Source organism: Oncorhynchus nerka, linkage group LG26, assembly GCF_034236695.1.
Source record: "Oncorhynchus nerka isolate Pitt River linkage group LG26, Oner_Uvic_2.0, whole genome shotgun sequence".
In the NCBI taxonomy this organism is placed as follows: domain Eukaryota; kingdom Metazoa; phylum Chordata; class Actinopteri; order Salmoniformes; family Salmonidae; genus Oncorhynchus; species Oncorhynchus nerka.
Genome location: NC_088421.1, coordinates 44398022 through 44418966, shown reverse-complemented (window position 1 = coordinate 44418966; position 20945 = coordinate 44398022). Strand labels below are relative to the sequence as shown.

The following is a 20945-nucleotide window of genomic DNA, read 5'->3' as shown; positions in this document are numbered from 1 at the left end:
GGTAATGAGGAACAGGGTGAAGAGGTTGCTCACACATGGTAATGAGGAACAGGGTGAAGAGGTGTTTACACATGGTAATGAGGAACAGGGTGAAGAGGTGTTTACACATGGTAACGAGGAACAGGGTGAAGAGGTTGCTACACATGGTAATGAGGAACAGGGTGAAGAGGTTGCTCCACATGGTAATGAGGAACAGGGTGAAGAGGTGTTTACACATGGTAATGAGGAACAGGGTGAAGAGGTTGCTCCACATGGTAATGAGGAACAGGGTGAAGAGGTTGCTACACATGGTAATGAGGAACAGGGTGAAGAGGTTGCTACACATGGTAACGAGGAACAGGGTGAAGAGGAGGAACAGGGTGAAGAGGTTGCTACATACGGTAATGAGGAACAGGGTGAAGAGGTTGCTACACATGGTAATGAGGAACAGGGTGAAGAGGTCGTCTCTCCACTCACCTTTGGATTTCCACACTGCTCACACTTGATGTACTTTGCTGCAGAGAAAACAGGGGTAAAACAGAGGTCATCTACTGTACTGTTTGTGTCGGCTGAGGCACTGTACATTCTGTAGAATTATAAACTGGGTGATTCCAGCCCTGAATGCTGATTGGCTGACAGCCGTGGTATATCAGACCGCATACCACGGGTATGACAAAACATATACCAATATACCACGGCTAAGGGCTGTTCTTACGCACGACGCAACGCTGAGTGTCTGAACACAGGCCGTGGTATATTGGCCATATACCACGATCCCCCGAGGCGTCTTATTGATTAGAGCAGTTAAAACAAATGTTTTGTCATACACTGGGTGGTTCGAGCCCTGAATGCTGATTGGCTGACAGCTGTGGTATATCAGGCCGTACACCACGCGTATGACAAAACATTTCGTTTCACTGCCCTAATTATGTTGGTAACCAGTTTATAACAGCAATAAGGCACCTTGGGGGTGTGTGGTATATGGCCAATATCCCACGGCTAAAAGCCGTATTGCTTAATTACTCTGGATAGAGAGTCTAGGTAACTGCAGTACTACGAGGAAAAATAACTCACGCTTCTGCTCGGGACAGAAGTTCTTGTGGGGGTTTCTGGCTTTCTTCTTCTGTTTGTTTTTGGAGAGGGCATCGCACGCCCCGTCCGAGTCCTCCTGTGACAACGCCCTCTTGTGACACCCTGCCTTCACCTCCGTACCGTTGCTGTTAGCAACCGGAGCCTTCGGCCTGGCAGGAACAATGTTCATCGTCACGGCAACGTGTTACGGTTTCTATGTGTTTGGACTTGACGACTTTGATCTTCTAATCAAATCAAATTGTTATTGGTCACGTACACATGGTCAACAGATGTTATTGGTCAGCAGGTGTTAATGGTCAACAGGTGTTAATGGTCAGCAGATGTTAATGGTCACGTACACATGGTCAACAGGTGTTAATGGTCAACAGGTGTTAATGGTCAACAGATGTTATTGGTCAACAGGTGTTAATGGTCACGTACACATGGTCAGCAGATGTTATTGGTCAACAGGTGTTATTGGTCACGTACACATGGTCAACAGATGTTATTGGTCAACAGGTGTTAATGGTCACGTACACATGGTCAGCAGATGTTATTGGTCAACAGGTGTTAATGGTCACGTACACATGGTCAGCAGATGTTATTGGTCAACAGGTGTTAATGGTCACGTACACATGGTCAGCAGATGTTATTGGTCAGCAGGTGTTAATGGTCACGTACACATGGTCAGCAGATGTTATTGGTCAACAGGTGTTAATGGTCAACAGGTGTTAATGGTCAGCAGGTGTTAATGGTCAACAGGTGTTAATGGTCAGCAGGTGTTAATGGTCAGCAGGTGTTAATGGTCAGCAGATGTTAATGGTCAGCAGATGTTAATGGTCAGCAGGTGTTAATGGTCAGCAGGTGTTAATGGTCAACAGATGTTAATGGTCAGCAGGTGTTAATGGTCAGCAGATGTTAATGGTCAGCAGGTGTTAATGGTCAGCAGATGTTAATGGTCAGCAGGTGTTAATGGTCAGCAGATGTTAATGGTCAGCAGGTGTTAATGGTCAGCAGATGTTAATGGTCAGCAGATGTTAATGGTCGCGTACACATGGTCAACAGATGTTAATGGTCAGCAGATGTTAATGGTCAGCAGATGTTAATGGTCGCGTACACATGGTCAACAGATGTTAATGGTCAGCAGGTGTTAATGGTCACGTACACATGGTCAGCAGATGTTAATGGTCAGCAGGTGTTAATGGTCACGTACACATGGTCAACAGATGTTAATGGTCAGCAGATGTTAATGGTCAGCAGGTGTTAATGGTCGCGTACACATGGTCAACAGATGTTAATGGTCGCGTACACATGGTCAACAGATGTTAATGGTCAGCAGATGTTAATGGTCAGCAGGTGTTAATGGTCAGCAGATGTTAATGGTCAGCAGATGTTAATGGTCGCGTACACATGGTCAACAGATGTTAATGGTCAGCAGGTGTTAATGGTCACGTACACATGGTCAACAGATGTTAATGGTCAGCAGATGTTAATGGTCAGCAGGTGTTAATGGTCGCGTACACATGGTCAACAGATGTTAATGGTCAGCAGATGTTAATGGTCAGCAGGTGTTAATGGTCAGCAGATGTTAATGGTCAGCAGATGTTAATGGTCGCGTACACATGGTCAACAGATGTTAATGGTCAGCAGGTGTTAATGGTCACGTACACATGGTCAGCAGATGTTAATGGTCAGCAGGTGTTAATGGTCACGTACACATGGTCAACAGATGTTAATGGTCAGCAGATGTTAATGGTCAGCAGGTGTTAATGGTCGCGTACACATGGTCAACAGATGTTAATGGTCGCGTACACATGGTCAACAGATGTTAATGGTCAGCAGATGTTAATGGTCAGCAGGTGTTAATGGTCAGCAGATGTTAATGGTCAGCAGGTGTTAATGGTCACGTACACATGGTCAACAGATGTTAATGGTCAGCAGATGTTAATGGTCAGCAGGTGTTAATGGTCAGCAGGTGTTAATGGTCGCGTACACATGGTCAACAGATGTTAATGGTCGCGTACACATGGTCAACAGATGTTAATGGTCAGCAGATGTTAATGGTCAGCAGGTGTTAATGGTCGCGTACACATGGTCAACAGATGTTAATGGTCAGCAGATGTTAATGGTCAGCAGGTGTTAATGGTCAGCACGTGTTAATAGTCGCGTACACATGGTCAACAGATGTTAATGCGAGTGTAGCGAAATGCTTGTACTTCTAGTTCCGACAGTGCAGTGATATCTAACATTTTCACAACAACTACCTAATACACACAAATCTAAGTAAAGGAATGTACACAGATCTCAAGTTAGGATTCTCAACAGGAAATTGTCACTCACACTGGTCTGACGTACGGCTGGCAGATCCAATGAGGGAATGGCAGCCCAACCACCTGCCCCGCCTCCTCGCCTCCATTGGTTATCTCCTCCTGCAGAGGTTAAACAAATGAGAAAATAACCAGTGTCATCATCTAGCTGTGTTGGGAGGAGGGAGAAGAGGGGGAGGGGAGAGAAGAGGGAGAGGGGGGAGAAGAGGGAGAGGGGGAAGAAGGATGAAGAAGAGGGGGAGGAGGGAGAAGGCTGAAGAAGGGGAGGAGGGAGAAGAAGGGGAGGAGGGAGAAGATGGTAACCCTAACCCTAGGTACCTGGCAGCGTAGCTAACCCTTGGTACCTGGCAGCGTAGCTAACCCTAACCCTAGGTACCTGACAGCGTAGCTAACCCTAGGTACCTGACAGCGTAGCTAACCCTAGGTACCTGACAGCGTAGCTAACCCTAACCCTAGGTACCTGACAGCGTAGCTAACCCTAACCCTTGGTACCTGACAGCGTAGCTAACCCTAGGTACCTGACAGCGTAGCTAACCCTAACCCTAGGTACCAGGCAGCGTAGCTAACCCTAACCCTAGGTACCTGGCAGCGTAGCTAACCCTAACCCTTGGTACCTGACAGCGTAGCTAACCCTAACCCTAGGTACCTGACAGCGTAGCTAACCCTAGGTACCTGGCAGCGTAGCTAACCCTAACCCTTGGTACCTGGCAGCGTAGCTAACCCTAACCCTAGGTACCTGACAGCATAGCTAACCCTAACCCTAGTTACCTGACAGCATAGCTAACCCTAACCCTTGGTAACTGACAGCGTAGCTAACCCTAACCCTAGGTAAATGGCAGCGTAGCTAACCCTAACCCTAGGTACCTGACAGCATAGCTAACCCTAACCCTTGGTACCTGACAGCGTAGCTAACCCTAACCCTTGGTACCTGACAGCGTAGCTAACCCTAACCCTAGGTACCTGACAGCGTAGCTAACCCTAGGTACCTGACAGCGTAACTAACCCTTGGTACCTGACAGCGTAGCTAACCCTAGGTACCTGACAGCGTAACTAACCCTTGGTACCTAACAGCGTAGCTAACCCTAACCCTAGGTACCTGACAGCGTAGCTAACCCTAACCCTAGGTACCTGACAGCATAGCTAACCCTAGGTACCTGACAGCGTAGCTAACCCTAGGTACCTGACAGCATAGCTAACCCTAGGTACCTGACAGCGTAGCTAACCCTAGGTACCTGACAGCGTAGCTAACCCTAGGTACCTGACAGCGTAGCTAACCCTAACCCTAACCCTAGGTACCTGACAGCGTAGCTAACCCTAACCCTTGGTACCTGACAGCGTAGCTAACCCTTGGTACCTGGCAGCGTAGCTAACCCTAAGTACCTGACAGCGTAGCTAACCCTAGGTACCTGACAGCGTAGCTAACCCTAGGTACCTGACAGCGTAGCTAACCCTAACCCTTGGTACCTGACAGCGTAGCTAACCCTAACCCTAGCTAACCCTAGGTACCTGACAGCGTAGCTAACCCTAACCCTAACTCTAGGTACCTGACAGCGTAGCTAACCCTAACCCTAGGTACCTGACAGCGTAGCTAACCCTAACCCTAGGTACCTGACAGCGTAGCTAACCCTAACCCTAGGTACCTGACAGCGTAGCTAACCCTTGGTACCTGACAGCGTAGCTAACCCTAACTCTAGGTACCTGACAGCGTAGCTAACCCTAACCCTAGGTACCTGACAGCGTGGCTAACCCTAACCCTAGGTACCTGACAGCGTAGCTAACCCTAACCCTAGGTACCTGACAGTGTAGCTAACCCTTGGTACCTGACAGCGTAGCTAACCCTAACCCTAGGTACCTGGCAGCGTAGCTAACCCTAGGTACCTGACAGCGTAGCTAACCCTAGGTACCTGACAGCGTAGCTAACCCTAGGTACCTGACAGCGTAGCTAACCCTAAGTACCTGACAGCGTAGCTAACCCTAACCCTAAGTACCTGACAGCGTAGCTAACCCTAACTCTAGGTACCTGACAGCGTAGCTAACCCTAACCCTAGGTACCTGACAGCGTAGCTAACCCTTGGTACCTGGCAGCGTAGCTAACCCTAACCCTTGGTACCTGACAGCGTAGCTAACCCTAGGTACCAGGCAGCGTAGCTAACCCTAACCCTAGGTACCTGACAGCGTAGCTAACCCTAACCCTAGGTACCAGGCAGCGTAGCTAACCCTAACCCTTGGTACCTGACAGCGTAGCTAATCCTAACCCTTGGTACCTGACAGCGTAGCTAACCCTAGGTACCTGACAGCATAGCTAACCCTAGGTACCTGACAGCGTAGCTAACCCTAGGTACCTGACAGCGTAGCTAACCCTAGGTACCTGACAGCGTAGCTAACCCTAACCCTAACCCTAGGTACCTGACAGCGTAGCTAACCCTAACCCTTGGTACCTGACAGCGTAGCTAACCCTTGGTACCTGGCAGCGTAGCTAACCCTAAGTACCTGACAGCGTAGCTAACCCTAGGTACCTGACAGCGTAGCTAACCCTAGGTACCTGACAGCGTAGCTAACCCTAACCCTTGGTACCTGACAGCGTAGCTAACCCTAACCCTAGGTACCTGACAGCGTAGCTAACCCTAACCCTAACTCTAGGTACCTGACAGCGTAGCTAACCCTAACCCTAGGTACCTGACAGCGTAGCTAACCCTAACCCTAGGTACCTGACAGCGTAGCTAACCCTAACCCTAGGTACCTGACAGCGTAGCTAACCCTTGGTACCTGACAGCGTAGCTAACCCTAACTCTAGGTACCTGACAGCGTAGCTAACCCTAACCCTAGGTACCTGACAGCGTGGCTAACCCTAACCCTAGGTACCTGACAGCGTAGCTAACCCTAACCCTAGGTACCTGACAGTGTAGCTAACCCTTGGTACCTGACAGCGTAGCTAACCCTAACCCTAGGTACCTGGCAGCGTAGCTAACCCTAGGTACCTGACAGCGTAGCTAACCCTAGGTACCTGACAGCGTAGCTAACCCTAGGTACCTGACAGCGTAGCTAACCCTAAGTACCTGACAGCGTAGCTAACCCTAACCCTAAGTACCTGACAGCGTAGCTAACCCTAACTCTAGGTACCTGACAGCGTAGCTAACCCTAACCCTAGGTACCTGACAGCGTAGCTAACCCTTGGTACCTGGCAGCGTAGCTAACCCTAACCCTTGGTACCTGACAGCGTAGCTAACCCTAGGTACCAGGCAGCGTAGCTAACCCTAACCCTAGGTACCTGACAGCGTAGCTAACCCTAACCCTAGGTACCAGGCAGCGTAGCTAACCCTAACCCTTGGTACCTGACAGCGTAGCTAATCCTAACCCTTGGTACCTGACAGCGTAGCTAACCCTAGGTATATGGCAGCGTAGCTAACCCTAACCCTAGGTACCTGACAGCGTAGCTAACCCTAACCCTAGGTACCTGACAGCGTAGCTAACCCTAACCCTAGGTACCTGACAGCGTAGCTAACCCTAACCCTAGGTAGCTGACAGCGTAGCTAATCCTAACCCTAGGTACCTGACAGCGTAGCTAACCCTAACCCTAGGTACCTGGCAGCGTAGCTAACCCTAGGTACCTGGCAGCGTACCCTTGGTACCTGGCAGCGTAGCTAACCCTAACCCTAGGTACCTGGCAGCGTAGCTAACCCTAACCCTAGGTACCTGGCAGCGTAGCTAACCCTAACCCTAGGTACCTGGCAGCGTAGCTAACCCTAACCCTAGGTACCTGGCAGCGTAGCTAACCCTAACCCTTGGTACCTGACAGCGTAGCTAACCCTTGGTACCTGGCAGCGTAGCTAACCCTTGGTACCTAACAGCGTAGCTAACCCTAACCCTAGGTACCTGGCAGCGTAGCTAACCCTAGGTACCTGACAGCGTAGCTAACCCTAGGTACCTGACAGCGTAGCTAACCCTAGGTACCTGACAGCGTAGCTAACCCTAAGTACCTGACAGCGTAGCTAACCCTAACCCTAGGTACCTGACAGCGTAGCTAACCCTAACTCTAGGTACCTGACAGCGTAGCTAACCCTAACCCTAGGTACCTGACAGCGTAGCTAACCCTAACCCTAGGTACCTGACAGCGTAGCTAACCCTAACCCTAGGTACCTGGCAGCGTAGCTAACCCTAACCCTAGGTACCTGGCAGCGTAGCTAACCCTAACCCTTGGTACCTGACAGCGTAGCTAACCCTAACCCTAGGTACCAGGCAGCGTAGCTAACCCTAACCCTAGGTACCTGACAGCGTAGCTAACCCTAACCCTAGGTACCAGGCAGCGTAGCTAACCCTAACCCTTGGTACCTGACAGCGTAGCTAATCCTAACCCTTGGTACCTGACAGCGTAGCTAACCCTAGGTATATGGCAGCGTAGCTAACCCTAGGTACCAGGCAGCGTAGCTAACCCTAACCCTAGGTACCTGACAGCGTAGCTAACCCTAACCCTAGGTACCTGACAGCGTAGCTAACCCTAACCCTAGGTACCTGGCAGCATAGCTAACCCTAGGTATATGGCAGCGTAGCTAACCCTTGGTACCTGGCAGCGTAGCTAACCCTAACCCTAGGTACATGACAGCGTAGCTAACCCTAACCCTAGGTACCTGGCAGCGTAGCTAACCCTAGGTACCTGGCAGCGTAGCTAACCCTTGGTACCTGACAGCGTAGTTAACCCTAACCCTTGGTACCTGACAGCGTAGCTAACCCTAACCCTAGGTACCTGGCAGCGTAGCTAACCCTAACCCTAGGTACCTGGCAGCGTAGCTAACCCTAACCCTAGGTACCTGACAGCGTAGCTAACCCTAGGTACCTGGCAGCGTAGCTAACCCTAACCCTAGGTACCTGGCAGCGTAGCTAACCCTAACCCTAGGTACCTGGCAGCGTAGCTAACCCTAGGTACCTGGCAGCGTAGCTAACCCTTGGTACCTGACAGCGTAGTTAACCCTAACCCTTGGTACCTGACAGCGTAGCTAACCCTAACCCTAGGTACCTGGCAGCGTAGCTAACCCTAACCCTAGGTACCTGGCAGCGTAGCTAACCCTAACCCTAGGTACCTGACAGCGTAGCTAACCCTAGGTACCTGGCAGCGTAGCTAACCCTAACCCTAGGTACCTGGCAGCGTAGCTAACCCTAACCCTAGGTACCTGGCAGCGTAGCTAACCCTAACCCTAGGTACATGACAGCATAGCTAACCCTAGGTACCTGGCAGCGTAGCTAACCCTAACCCTAGGTACCTGGCAGCGTAGCTAACCCTAACCCTAGGTACCTGGCAGCGTAGCTAACCCTAACCCTAGGTACCTGGCAGCGTAGCTAACCCTAACCCTAGGTACCTGACAGCGTAGCTAACCCTAACTCTTGGTACCTGGCAGCGTAGCTAACCCTAACTCTTGGTACCTGGCAGCGTAGCTAACCCTAACCCTAGGTACCTGACAGCGTAGCTAACCCTAACCCTAGGTACCTGGCAGCGTAGCTAACCCTAACCCTAGGTACCTGACAGCGTAGCTAACCCTAACCCTTGGTACCTGGCAGCGTAGCTAACCCTAACCCTAGGTACCTGACAGCGTAGCTAACCCTTGGTACCTGGCAGCGTAGCTAACCCTAACCCTTGGTACCTGACAGCGTAGCTAACCCTAGGTACCAGGCAGCGTAGCTAACCCTAACCCTAGGTACCTGACAGCGTAGCTAACCCTAACCCTAGGTACCAGGCAGCGTAGCTAACCCTAACCCTTGGTACCTGACAGCGTAGCTAATCCTAACCCTTGGTACCTGACAGCGTAGCTAACCCTAGGTATATGGCAGCGTAGCTAACCCTAACCCTAGGTACCTGACAGCGTAGCTAACCCTAACCCTAGGTACCTGACAGCGTAGCTAACCCTAACCCTAGGTACCTGACAGCGTAGCTAACCCTAACCCTAGGTAGCTGACAGCGTAGCTAATCCTAACCCTAGGTACCTGACAGCGTAGCTAACCCTAACCCTAGGTACCTGGCAGCGTAGCTAACCCTAGGTACCTGGCAGCGTAGCTAACCCTTGGTACCTGGCAGCGTAGCTAACCCTAACCCTAGGTACCTGGCAGCGTAGCTAACCCTAACCCTAGGTACCTGGCAGCGTAGCTAACCCTAACCCTAGGTACCTGGCAGCGTAGCTAACCCTAACCCTAGGTACCTGGCAGCGTAGCTAACCCTAACCCTTGGTACCTGACAGCGTAGCTAACCCTTGGTACCTGGCAGCGTAGCTAACCCTTGGTACCTAACAGCGTAGCTAACCCTAACCCTAGGTACCTGGCAGCGTAGCTAACCCTAGGTACCTGACAGCGTAGCTAACCCTAGGTACCTGACAGCGTAGCTAACCCTAGGTACCTGACAGCGTAGCTAACCCTAAGTACCTGACAGCGTAGCTAACCCTAACCCTAGGTACCTGACAGCGTAGCTAACCCTAACTCTAGGTACCTGACAGCGTAGCTAACCCTAACCCTAGGTACCTGACAGCGTAGCTAACCCTAACCCTAGGTACCTGACAGCGTAGCTAACCCTAACCCTAGGTACCTGGCAGCGTAGCTAACCCTAACCCTAGGTACCTGGCAGCGTAGCTAACCCTAACCCTTGGTACCTGACAGCGTAGCTAACCCTAACCCTAGGTACCAGGCAGCGTAGCTAACCCTAACCCTAGGTACCTGACAGCGTAGCTAACCCTAACCCTAGGTACCAGGCAGCGTAGCTAACCCTAACCCTTGGTACCTGACAGCGTAGCTAATCCTAACCCTTGGTACCTGACAGCGTAGCTAACCCTAGGTACCAGGCAGCGTAGCTAACCCTAACCCTAGGTACCTGACAGCGTAGCTAACCCTAACCCTAGGTACCTGACAGCGTAGCTAACCCTAACCCTAGGTACCTGGCAGCATAGCTAACCCTAGGTATATGGCAGCGTAGCTAACCCTTGGTACCTGGCAGCGTAGCTAACCCTAACCCTAGGTACATGACAGCGTAGCTAACCCTAACCCTAGGTACCTGGCAGCGTAGCTAACCCTAGGTACCTGGCAGCGTAGCTAACCCTTGGTACCTGACAGCGTAGTTAACCCTAACCCTTGGTACCTGACAGCGTAGCTAACCCTAACCCTAGGTACCTGGCAGCGTAGCTAACCCTAACCCTAGGTACCTGGCAGCGTAGCTAACCCTAACCCTAGGTACCTGACAGCGTAGCTAACCCTAGGTACCTGGCAGCGTAGCTAACCCTAGGTACCTGGCAGCGTAGCTAACCCTAACCCTAGGTACCTGGCAGCGTAGCTAACCCTAGGTACCTGGCAGCGTAGCTAACCCTTGGTACCTGACAGCGTAGTTAACCCTAACCCTTGGTACCTGACAGCGTAGCTAACCCTAACCCTAGGTACCTGGCAGCGTAGCTAACCCTAACCCTAGGTACCTGGCAGCGTAGCTAACCCTAACCCTAGGTACCTGACAGCGTAGCTAACCCTAGGTACCTGGCAGCGTAGCTAACCCTAACCCTAGGTACCTGGCAGCGTAGCTAACCCTAACCCTAGGTACCTGGCAGCGTAGCTAACCCTAACCCTAGGTACATGACAGCATAGCTAACCCCCTAGGTACCTGGCAGCGTAGCTAACCCTAACCCTAGGTACCTGGCAGCGTAGCTAACCCTAACCCTAGGTACCTGGCAGCGTAGCTAACCCTAACCCTAGGTACCTGGCAGCGTAGCTAACCCTAACCCTAGGTACCTGACAGCGTAGCTAACCCTAACTCTTGGTACCTGGCAGCGTAGCTAACCCTAACTCTTGGTACCTGGCAGCGTAGCTAACCCTAACCCTAGGTACCTGACAGCGTAGCTAACCCTAACCCTAGGTACCTGGCAGCGTAGCTAACCCTAACCCTAGGTACCTGACAGCGTAGCTAACCCTAACCCTTGGTACCTGGCAGCGTAGCTAACCCTAACCCTAGGTACCTGACAGCGTAGCTAACCCTAACCCTTGGTACCTGGCAGCGTAGCTAACCCTAACTCTTGGTACCTGGCAGCGTAGTCTGAGTTGTCTGCTGACCTCTGTCAGCCCCTGCAGGTTCTTCACCTTGGCCAGCTCCTCTCTCAGGTCCTTGTGGATCTGCAGCCTGGAGAAACACTAACAAATAAAACACACACACAGATTGTGGCGATAGTGAAGTACTGAGTGTGTGTGTGTCCCTCTGGGTGTGTGTGTTACATACGTGTGGTGCCAGAGCTTGAAGAGGTGTGCTCGGACATAGGACAGGGTACAGGGAGGGTACTGACTGACCACCTCTAGATACTCCTCAGCCATCTCCCATACAGGAGGGCTGTGACCCTCAAACAGAGCTGGGTTATGGAGGTTCCCCTCTGGAAACACACACAGAGAAAGAGAAAGAGAAAGAGAGAGAGAGAGAGAGAATCATGACAGATGTTGCGAAGCGTAGCGAGTAGAAAGCGAGAGAGAAACACACAGAGAGAGAGAAAGAGAGAGAGACACAGAGAGAGAGAAACACACACAGAGAGAGAGAGAGAGAAACACACACAGAGAGAGAGAGAAACACACACAGAGAGAAACACACAGAGAGAGAGAGAGACACACACAGAGAGAGAGAAACACAGAGAGAGAGAAACACACACAGAGAGAGAGAGAAATACAAAGAGAGAGAAACACACACAGAGAGAGAGAGAAATACAGAGAGAGAGAGAGATAAATACACACAGAGAGAGAGAGAGAAACACACAGAGAGAGAAACACACAGAGAGAGAGAGAGAAACACACAGAGAGAGAGAGAGAGAAACACACAGAGAGAGAAACATAGAGAGAGAGAAACACAGAGAGAGAGAGAGAAACACACAGAGAACCATACACACACAGAGAGAGAGAAACAGAGAGAGAAAGAGAGAAACACACAGAGAAAGAGAGAAACACACAGAGAACCATACACACACAGAGAGAGAGAAACAGAGAGAGAAAGAGAGAAACACACAGAGAGAGAAACACACAGAGAGAGAAACATAGAGAGAGAGAAACACACAGAGAGAGAAACATAGAGAGAGAGAAACACACAGAGAGAGAAACACACAGAGAGAGAAACACACAGAGAGAGAAACACAGAGAGAGAGAAACACAGAGAGAAACACAGAGAGAGAGAGAGAGAAACACACAGAGAACCATACACACACAGAGAGAGAGAAACAGAGAGAGAAAGAGAGAAACACACAGAGAAAGAGAGAAACACACAGAGAACCATACACACACAGAAAGAACCACACACACACACACACAGAGAGATAACCATACACACACAGACACATGAGAGAGAGAAAGTGATAAACACAAATTAGTAGGTGTTATGACTCTTGGGAGACTAATTACTCAAGGTACACACCTACCTGCACTCATCACCCCCTGTACTCCAGTCTCCTCCATACACTGCTTCACATCACTCAGGTGTTGGATGTTACCGTTAGCGAACACAGGGATGTTAACAGCGTTCCTATAGCAACAACAAAGAGAGAGATAGAGAGACTGTTTAATAAACCCAGTACAATCACATGATCAGCTATGTGACAATAGAATAGAGTACTGTACAGTAGAATATAATATAATGTTTTCCTGTGAAGAAACTTCTTGGAGACCTACTAGACTATACAAACTGTCTCCAACTACACAGCAGAGACCTACTAGACTACACAAACTGTCTCCAACTACACAGTAGCCCTACTAGACTACACAAACTGTCTCCAACTACACAACAGAGACCTACGAGACTACAAACTGTCTCCAACTACACAGTAGCCCTACTAGACTACACAAACTACCTCCAACTACACAGCAGAGACCTACTAGACTATACAAACTGTCTGCAACTACACAGCTGAGACATACTAGACTACACAAACTGTCTCCAACTACACAGCAGAGACCTACTAGAGTACACAAACTGTCTCCAACTACACAGCAGAGACCTACTAGACTACACAAACTGTCTCCAACTACACAGTAGCCCTACTAGACTACACAAACTGTCTCCAACTACACAGCAGAGACCTACTAGACTACACAAACTGTCTCCAACTACACAGCAGCCCTACTAGACTACAAACTACCTCCAACTACACAGCAGAGACCTACTAGACTACACAAACTGTCTCCAACTACACAGTAGCCCTACTAGACTACAAACTACCTCCAACTACACAGCAGAGACCTACTAGACTACACAAACTACACAGCAGAGACCTACTAGACTACACCAACTGTCTCCAACTACACAGCAGAGACCTACTAGACTACACAAACTACCTCCAACTACACAGCAGAGACCTACTAGACTACACAAACTGTCTCCAACTACACAGCAGAGACCTACTAGACTACACAAACTACCTCCAACTACACAGCAGAGACCTACTAGACTACACAAACTACCTCCAACTACACAGTAGCCCTACTAGACTACACAAACTGTCTCCAACTACACAGCAGAGACCTACTAGACTACACAAACTGTCTCCAACTACACAGCAGCCCTACTAGACTACAAACTACCTCCAACTACACAGCAGAGACCTACTAGACTACACAAACTGTCTCCAACTACACAGCAGAGACCTACTAGACTACACAAACTGTCTCCAACTACACAGCAGAGACCTACTAGACTACACAAACTGTTTCCACCTGATAAACATAATATTGGTACTTCTCTGTAGTCTTGAACTGTGAGGGAACTGCAGTGTGCTTACAGTACAGCCTTGATGTGTTCCCAGCTAGCGATGCCTGTGGCAGGTCCTTTCTTAATTGAACTGTGAGGGAACTGCAGTGTGGTCTACTTACCGTACAGCCTTGATGTGTTCCCAGCTAGCGATGCCTGTGGCAGGTCCTTTCTTAATTGAACTGTGAGGGAACTGCAGTGTGGTCTACTTACCGTACAGCCTTGATGTGTTCCCAGCTAGCGATGCCTGTGGCGGGTCCTTTCTGGTCCTTGGTCCGACCGTGGACGGTCAGCAGCTGAGACAGAGATGGAGGGGTCTGAATGAAATGACTTCCTACCCGGTTAAATGTTTTAAAAAATTAAAAAATACAAATAAAATAAAATGAGTGTGTGTGTGTGTTGCTATGGAGACAGCATAGGTGACACTGCAGTACTACGAGGAAAGTTTGATGAGGCTCTCTTGTTCAGATATTTGTAAGTGGACTGGAGGCAGGGCATGAAAGGGATAACGAATCGTTGTTTGTGTCATTCGTTTCAGGGAAGTACCTGCGTAATTGCTTACCCAACTCACTTAGGTGCTTCACTATATCACATTTGACATTGTCCATAAGCTTGAGTTCATTGGAACACAACAAATCATACAATGATAGAAAGACCTGTGTGTTGTCCTTGTTAATGCAGACAGAGAGGAGCTCCAACCTGTGTGTTGTCCTTGTTAATGCAGACAGAGAAGAGCTCCAACCTGTGTGTTGTCCTTGTTAATGCAGACAGAGAAGAGCTCCAACTTCTTAATCATAGACTCAATTTTGTCCTGCACATTGAATATAGTTACGTAGAGTCCCTGTAATCCTAGATTCAGATCATTCAGGAGAGAGAGAAAACATCACCTAGATAGACCAAGCTCCTCTAAATATAATCTGGCTAATTTTAGGTAATGTTTCATAGAAGATCAAAATAAAATACTTGTGTGTGTGATGTTTCCCACCTGGCAGCCAGCCTTCTCCAGCATCTGAGCGTACTGAACAGTCTCCTCCATCTTGTTAAACACACGGATCTTACAGGTGATGGGAACAGAGATCTTCTCATTGGCTAGCTTCACTAAGGAGAAACAGAGAGAAAAGACTGGCTAGCTTCACTAAGGAGAAACAGAGAGAAAATACTGGCTAGCTTCGCTAAGAAGAAACAGAGAGAAAAGACTAGCTAGCTTCACTAAGGAGAAATAGAGAGAAAAGACTGGCTAGCTTCACTAAGGAGAAACAGAGAGAAAAGACTAGCTAGCTTCACTAAGGAGAAACAGAGAGAAAATACTGGCTAGCTTCACTAAGGAGAAACAGAGAGAAAAGACTAGCTAGCTTCACTAAGGAGAAATAGAGAGAAAAGACTGGCTAGCTTCACTAAGGAGAAACAGAGAGAAAAGACTAGCTAGCTTCACTAAGGAGAAAGAGAGAGAAAAGACTGGCTAGCTTCACTAAGGAGAAACAGAGAGAAAAGACTAGCTAGCTTCACTAAGGAGAAAGAGAGAGAAAAGACTGGCTAGCTTCACTAAGGAGAAACAGAGAGAAAAGACTGGCTAGCTTCACTAATGAGAAACAGAGAGAAAAGACTGGCTAGCTTCACTAAGGAGAAACAGAGAAAAGACTGGCTAGCTTCACTAAGGAGAAACAGAGAAAAGACTGGCTAGCTTCACTAAGGAGAAACAGAGAAAAGACTGGCTAGCTTCACTAAGGAGAAACAGAGAAAAGACTGGCTAGCTTAAATCCAATCAAATGTTATCGGTAACATATCCGTGTTTAGCAGACGTTATTGTGGGTGTAGTGAAATGCTTGTGTGTCTCTAGCTCCGACAGACAGTGCAGTAATATCTAACAAGTAATATCTAACAATTCCACAAAATATACCCAGTACACACATCTAAGTAAAGGAATTAAAAATATGGGCTAACAATGTAAGAAATAATACATAAAAAACGAAATAGTGCAACATTTCCTAAGAGCTAAAAACATTGAGACCAGGTGACGTGGAGAGGATGTGTCTGCACCATATACTCTCACTACTGGTGTCCCCCAGGGCTCCGTTCTAGGCCCTCTCCTCTTCTCTCTATACGCCAAGTCACTCAGCTCCGTCATATCCTCACATGGTCTCTCCTATCAATGCTATGTGGATGACACTCAACTACTTTTCACCTTCCCCTTGACACTCATTTGGCGACACACATCTCTGCATGCGTGGCTGATATCTCTTGGATGTCGGCCCACCACCTCAAGCTCAACAAGATGGAGCTACTCTTCCTCCCGGGAAAGGCCTTCCTGCTCTAAGACCTTTCCATCACAGTTGACAACTCCATGGTTTTCCCATCCCAGAGTGCATAGAACCTTGGCAGGACACTAGACAACACCCTGTTGTTTTCTGCAAACATCAAAGCAGTGACCCGCTCCTGCAGGGTCAAGCTCTACCACGCTCTGAAACTAGGACAGCAGAGTCCCTGTCCATCTTCTGAAAACATATAGAACCCTAAACTTCCCCCTTAAACTAGGACAGCAGAGTCCCTGCCCATCTTCTGAAAACATATAGAACCCTAAACTTCCCCCTGAAACTAGGACAGCAGAGTCCCTGCCCATCTTCTGAAAACATATAGAACCCTAAACTTCCCCCTGAAACTAGGACAGCAGAGTCCCTGCCCATCTTCTGAAAACATATAGAACCCTAAACCTCCCCCTGAAACTAGGACAGCAGAGTCCCTGCCCATCTTCTGAAAACATATAGAACCCTAAACTTCCCCCTGAAACTAGGACAGCAGAGTCCCTGCCCATCTTCTGAAAACATATAGAACCCTAAACCTCCCCCTGAAACTAGGACAGCAGAGTCCCTGCCCATCTTCTGAAAACATATAGAACCCTAAACTTCCCCCTGAAACTAGGACAGCAGAGTCCCTGCCCATCTTCAGAAAACATATAGAACCCTAAACTTCCCCCCAAAAAACTCACACTTTACACTTTTTCCCAACTAATTATCTAGTAAAAGACTGAGTGCTTATGATGTACACACCATTCCAGACAGGTAAAACACAGCATGACACCATTCCAGACAGGCAAAACACAGCATGATACCATTCCAGACAGGCAAAACGCAGCATGACACCATTCCAGACAGGTAAAATGCAGCATGACACCATTCCAGACAGGCAAAAGACAGCATGACACCATTCCAGACAGGTAAAACACAGCATGACACCATTCCAGACAGGTGAAACGCAGCATGACACCATTCCAGACAGGTGAAACGCAGCATGACACCATTTCAGACAGGTAAAACACAGCATGACACCATTCCAGACAGGTGAAATGCATTATGACACCATTCCAGACAGGTAAAACACAGCATGACACCATTCCAGACAGGTAAAATGCATTATGACACCATTCCAGACAGGTGAAACACAGCATGACACCATTCCAGACAGGTAAAATGCATTATGACACCATTCCAGACAGGTAAAATGCATTATGACACCATTCCAGACAGGTAAAATGCATTATGACACCATTCCAGACAGGTAAAACATAGCATACTATATTTTATTTCTACCTCTCTAACTCTCTCCCTCTTTTCTCTCTCTGTTCAAACTCACCCATCTTCTCCAGCAGCTCCCACTCATCCTGTAGGAAGACTCCGTAGTGCCCTTCGTCAGAAATAAATGAGAAACAAATTGACCCCAAACATACAGCATGCTTAGCCTAATTGAAAACCACTTTTTTTAAATTATTTTTTTATCAGGGTTTCTCTCTCTCACACACACCATCTCTGTCTCTGAGTGGGGTTTCAGGGTTGGTTAGTTAGTACCTCTCTTGGCGATCATCTGTGGGCATCCCAGGTTGAGATCGATAGCATCACAGTAGTCCTGAGCCAGTAGACATGCCTGGACAAACACCTCTGGGTCGTTGGCACAGAACTGACACACACACACACACACACACACACACACACACACACACACACACACACACACACACAAAGAAAGCAGAGAAAGTGCATTACAAACACCTCTGAGTTATTGGCACAGAACTGAGACCATAACACATGAATCTGGGTGATTGTAAAACTCAGAGGCTAGCTGAAACAGGGTGAGAGTGGATGGTAAAACACAGAGGCTAGCTGAAACAGGGTGAGAGGTGATGGTAAAACACAGAGGCTAGCTGAAACAGGGTGAGAGGTGATGGTAAAACACACAGGCTAGCTGAAACAGGGTGAGAGGTGATGGTAAAACACACAGGCTAGCTGAAACAGGGTGAGAGGTGGTGGTAAAACAGAGGCTAGCTGAAACAGGGTGAGAGTGGATGGTAAAACAGAGGCTAGCTGAAACAGGGTGAGAGTGGATGGTAAAACAGAGGCTAGCTGAAACAGGGTGAGGTGGATGGTAAAACAGAGGCTAGCTGAAACAGGGTGAGAGTGGATGGTAAAACTCAGAGGTCGGCTAATAGCTGTAGTTTAATCATATGACCTGTGACACTCCTTTCCCCTGTCGGCATGTGTTTGTGTGTCTTTCTCTCTCACCTGTGTAATAAGCGGCCTGTCTTCGGGGCAGACTTCGCTGTACAGGTTGTCTTTCCTGTAGTTGGCGTCGCGTACAAACACCTGCGCGTGCAGCATGGGCGTGTAGCACAGCTCGGCGCCATGGCGACGGCTCAGTAGACGCCAGGCCAGTTCGCTCTGGTCCACCATGGGTGCAACGACGTAACGCGCCCCCCTCAGCGTGGTCTTCCAGAACTCAAAGCCTTGCAGCTTCACCGCCATCACAGCAACCTGACCTGACAGAGGGAGAGGGGAATGAGAGAGAAAATGAGGTTGTTTTGACCATAGGAGGACAATACAGTCAAAATAAGAGGGTGCTGGGTAGAACTAAAGTAGGGGGAGGATTCCCTTGGGCCACTGAGCACCTAAATGGGTCATGGTCTTTCTTGGATATTAACTGTCTCAGGCACTGCATCTCAATGCAAGAGGCGTCACTACAGTCCCTGGTTCGAATCCAGGCTGTATCACATCCGGCCATGATTGGGAGTCCCATAGGGCAGCGCACAACTGGCCCAGCTAACTCAATTCCAAAACTACTGTCTTATACACAGTCCGGGTTTGGCCAGTCATTGTAAATAAGAATTTGTTCTTAACTGACTTGCCTAGTTAAATAAAGGTTCAATAAAATTAAATAAATAAAAAAGCTATATCTGTAGGACTTATAGAGACATAGTATATCTGTAGGACTTAGAGACATAGTATATCTGTAGGACTTATAGAGACATAGTATATCTGTAGGACTTATTGAGACATAGTATATCTGTAGGACTTATTGAGACATAGTATATCTGTAGGACTTATAGAGACATAGTATATCTGTAGGACTTATTGAGACATAGTATATCTGTAGGACTTATAGAGACATAGTATATCTGTAGGACTTATAGAGACATAGTATATCTGTAGGAGTTATAGAGACATAGTATATCTGTAGGACTTATTGAGACATAGTATATCTGTAGGACATATGGGACTGATTAAAACTGATTAAATCTCTGGACAGTTTTCTAGGGTAGTTATTATATTCGTTTTGACAGTGTGATACCCCTCATCCTCATCCCCCCACAATGCTCTGGATGTGACAAAGACAATTTAATTCATGTTAATAAGGACATTTCTAAAACATTTTTCAAATGAGCAGAGTTCCCGAGATCCACCAATGTTAGCGATCGCGTGTCAGAACTGGTGCACACATACTGTAGCTAGTTATACAGCCATTGGGTGCACATGACTCTTGGTTACCCAGCCAGCTAACGTTAGCACAGTAGCTAGTAAAATTGCTGTGGATTTCATCAACAAAAACATGTTGACGACACGCTAGAAGACATATCTAACATTTCATCAAAATGCTTGATAACACAAAATAACATTTACCTGTATGAGAAACACTTTGTACAATTTACTCCAGGATGTTCTCAACAGTGGTTCGAGTGCCAAACCAGTGTAACAGTCAAATATGACCGAGGGGAAACGATTAGTGGCAAAAGGTACCGCCTGGTTTCAGTAACTTTGCTTTTGAACATTACTGAACACATATTTCCATTTAAACTACCTTTTGGAGTTGTGAGCTCTCTCTATATAGTCAGCTGTAATGATGTTCCTCAAATATCATAGGAATTGTGTATCAAGCAGGAAATAATCTGGACCAGAAAAAACAAGGCAACAGTAAACATGTTGTCAACCAACGAATGATGCAGCGCCCCCATTAGGCCAATCAGTGTAATTTTGTAAATTACAGATCCCTACGGCAAAATGCATCATTAACCCACTACCACAACCACTACCACCACTACCACTACCACCACTACCACTACCACCACCACCACTACCACTACCACTACCACTACCACCACCACCACTACCACTACCACCACCACCACTACCACAACCACTACCACCACTACCACTACCACCACCACCACTACCACTACTACTACCACCACTACCACTACCACCACCACTACCACTACTACCACTACTACTACTACCACAACCACCACTACCACTACTACCACCACCACCACCACTACTACTACCACCACTACCACCACCACCACTACCACCACTACCACCACCACCACCACCACCACTACTACCACCACCACTACTACTACCACCACCACCACTACTACCACCACCACCACCACTACCACCACCACCACTACACCTACTACCACCACCACCACCACTACCACTACCACCACAACCACTACCACTACTACCACCACTACCACCACCACCACTACCACTACTACTACCACCACCACCACT

General features: G+C 48.3%; 1 protein-coding gene across 1 annotated transcript in view; it reads right to left on the bottom strand.

The window, feature by feature from the left end:
• Positions 1-20415, bottom strand: part of dus1l (dihydrouridine synthase 1-like (S. cerevisiae)) — a 29890-nt gene extending 9475 nt beyond the window's left edge. The window contains 12 exon segments of the mRNA XM_065010790.1: positions 457-494; positions 1054-1220; positions 3391-3479; positions 11415-11511; positions 11608-11755; positions 12782-12885; positions 14320-14402; positions 15092-15204; positions 17734-17784; positions 17946-18054; positions 18657-18910; positions 20049-20415. Coding sequence (XP_064866862.1) covers positions 457-494; positions 1054-1220; positions 3391-3479; positions 11415-11511; positions 11608-11755; positions 12782-12885; positions 14320-14402; positions 15092-15204; positions 17734-17784; positions 17946-18054; positions 18657-18896 — 1239 coding nt within the window. The 5' untranslated portion in view covers positions 18897-18910; positions 20049-20415.
• Positions 20416-20945: the final 530 nt, after the last annotated feature.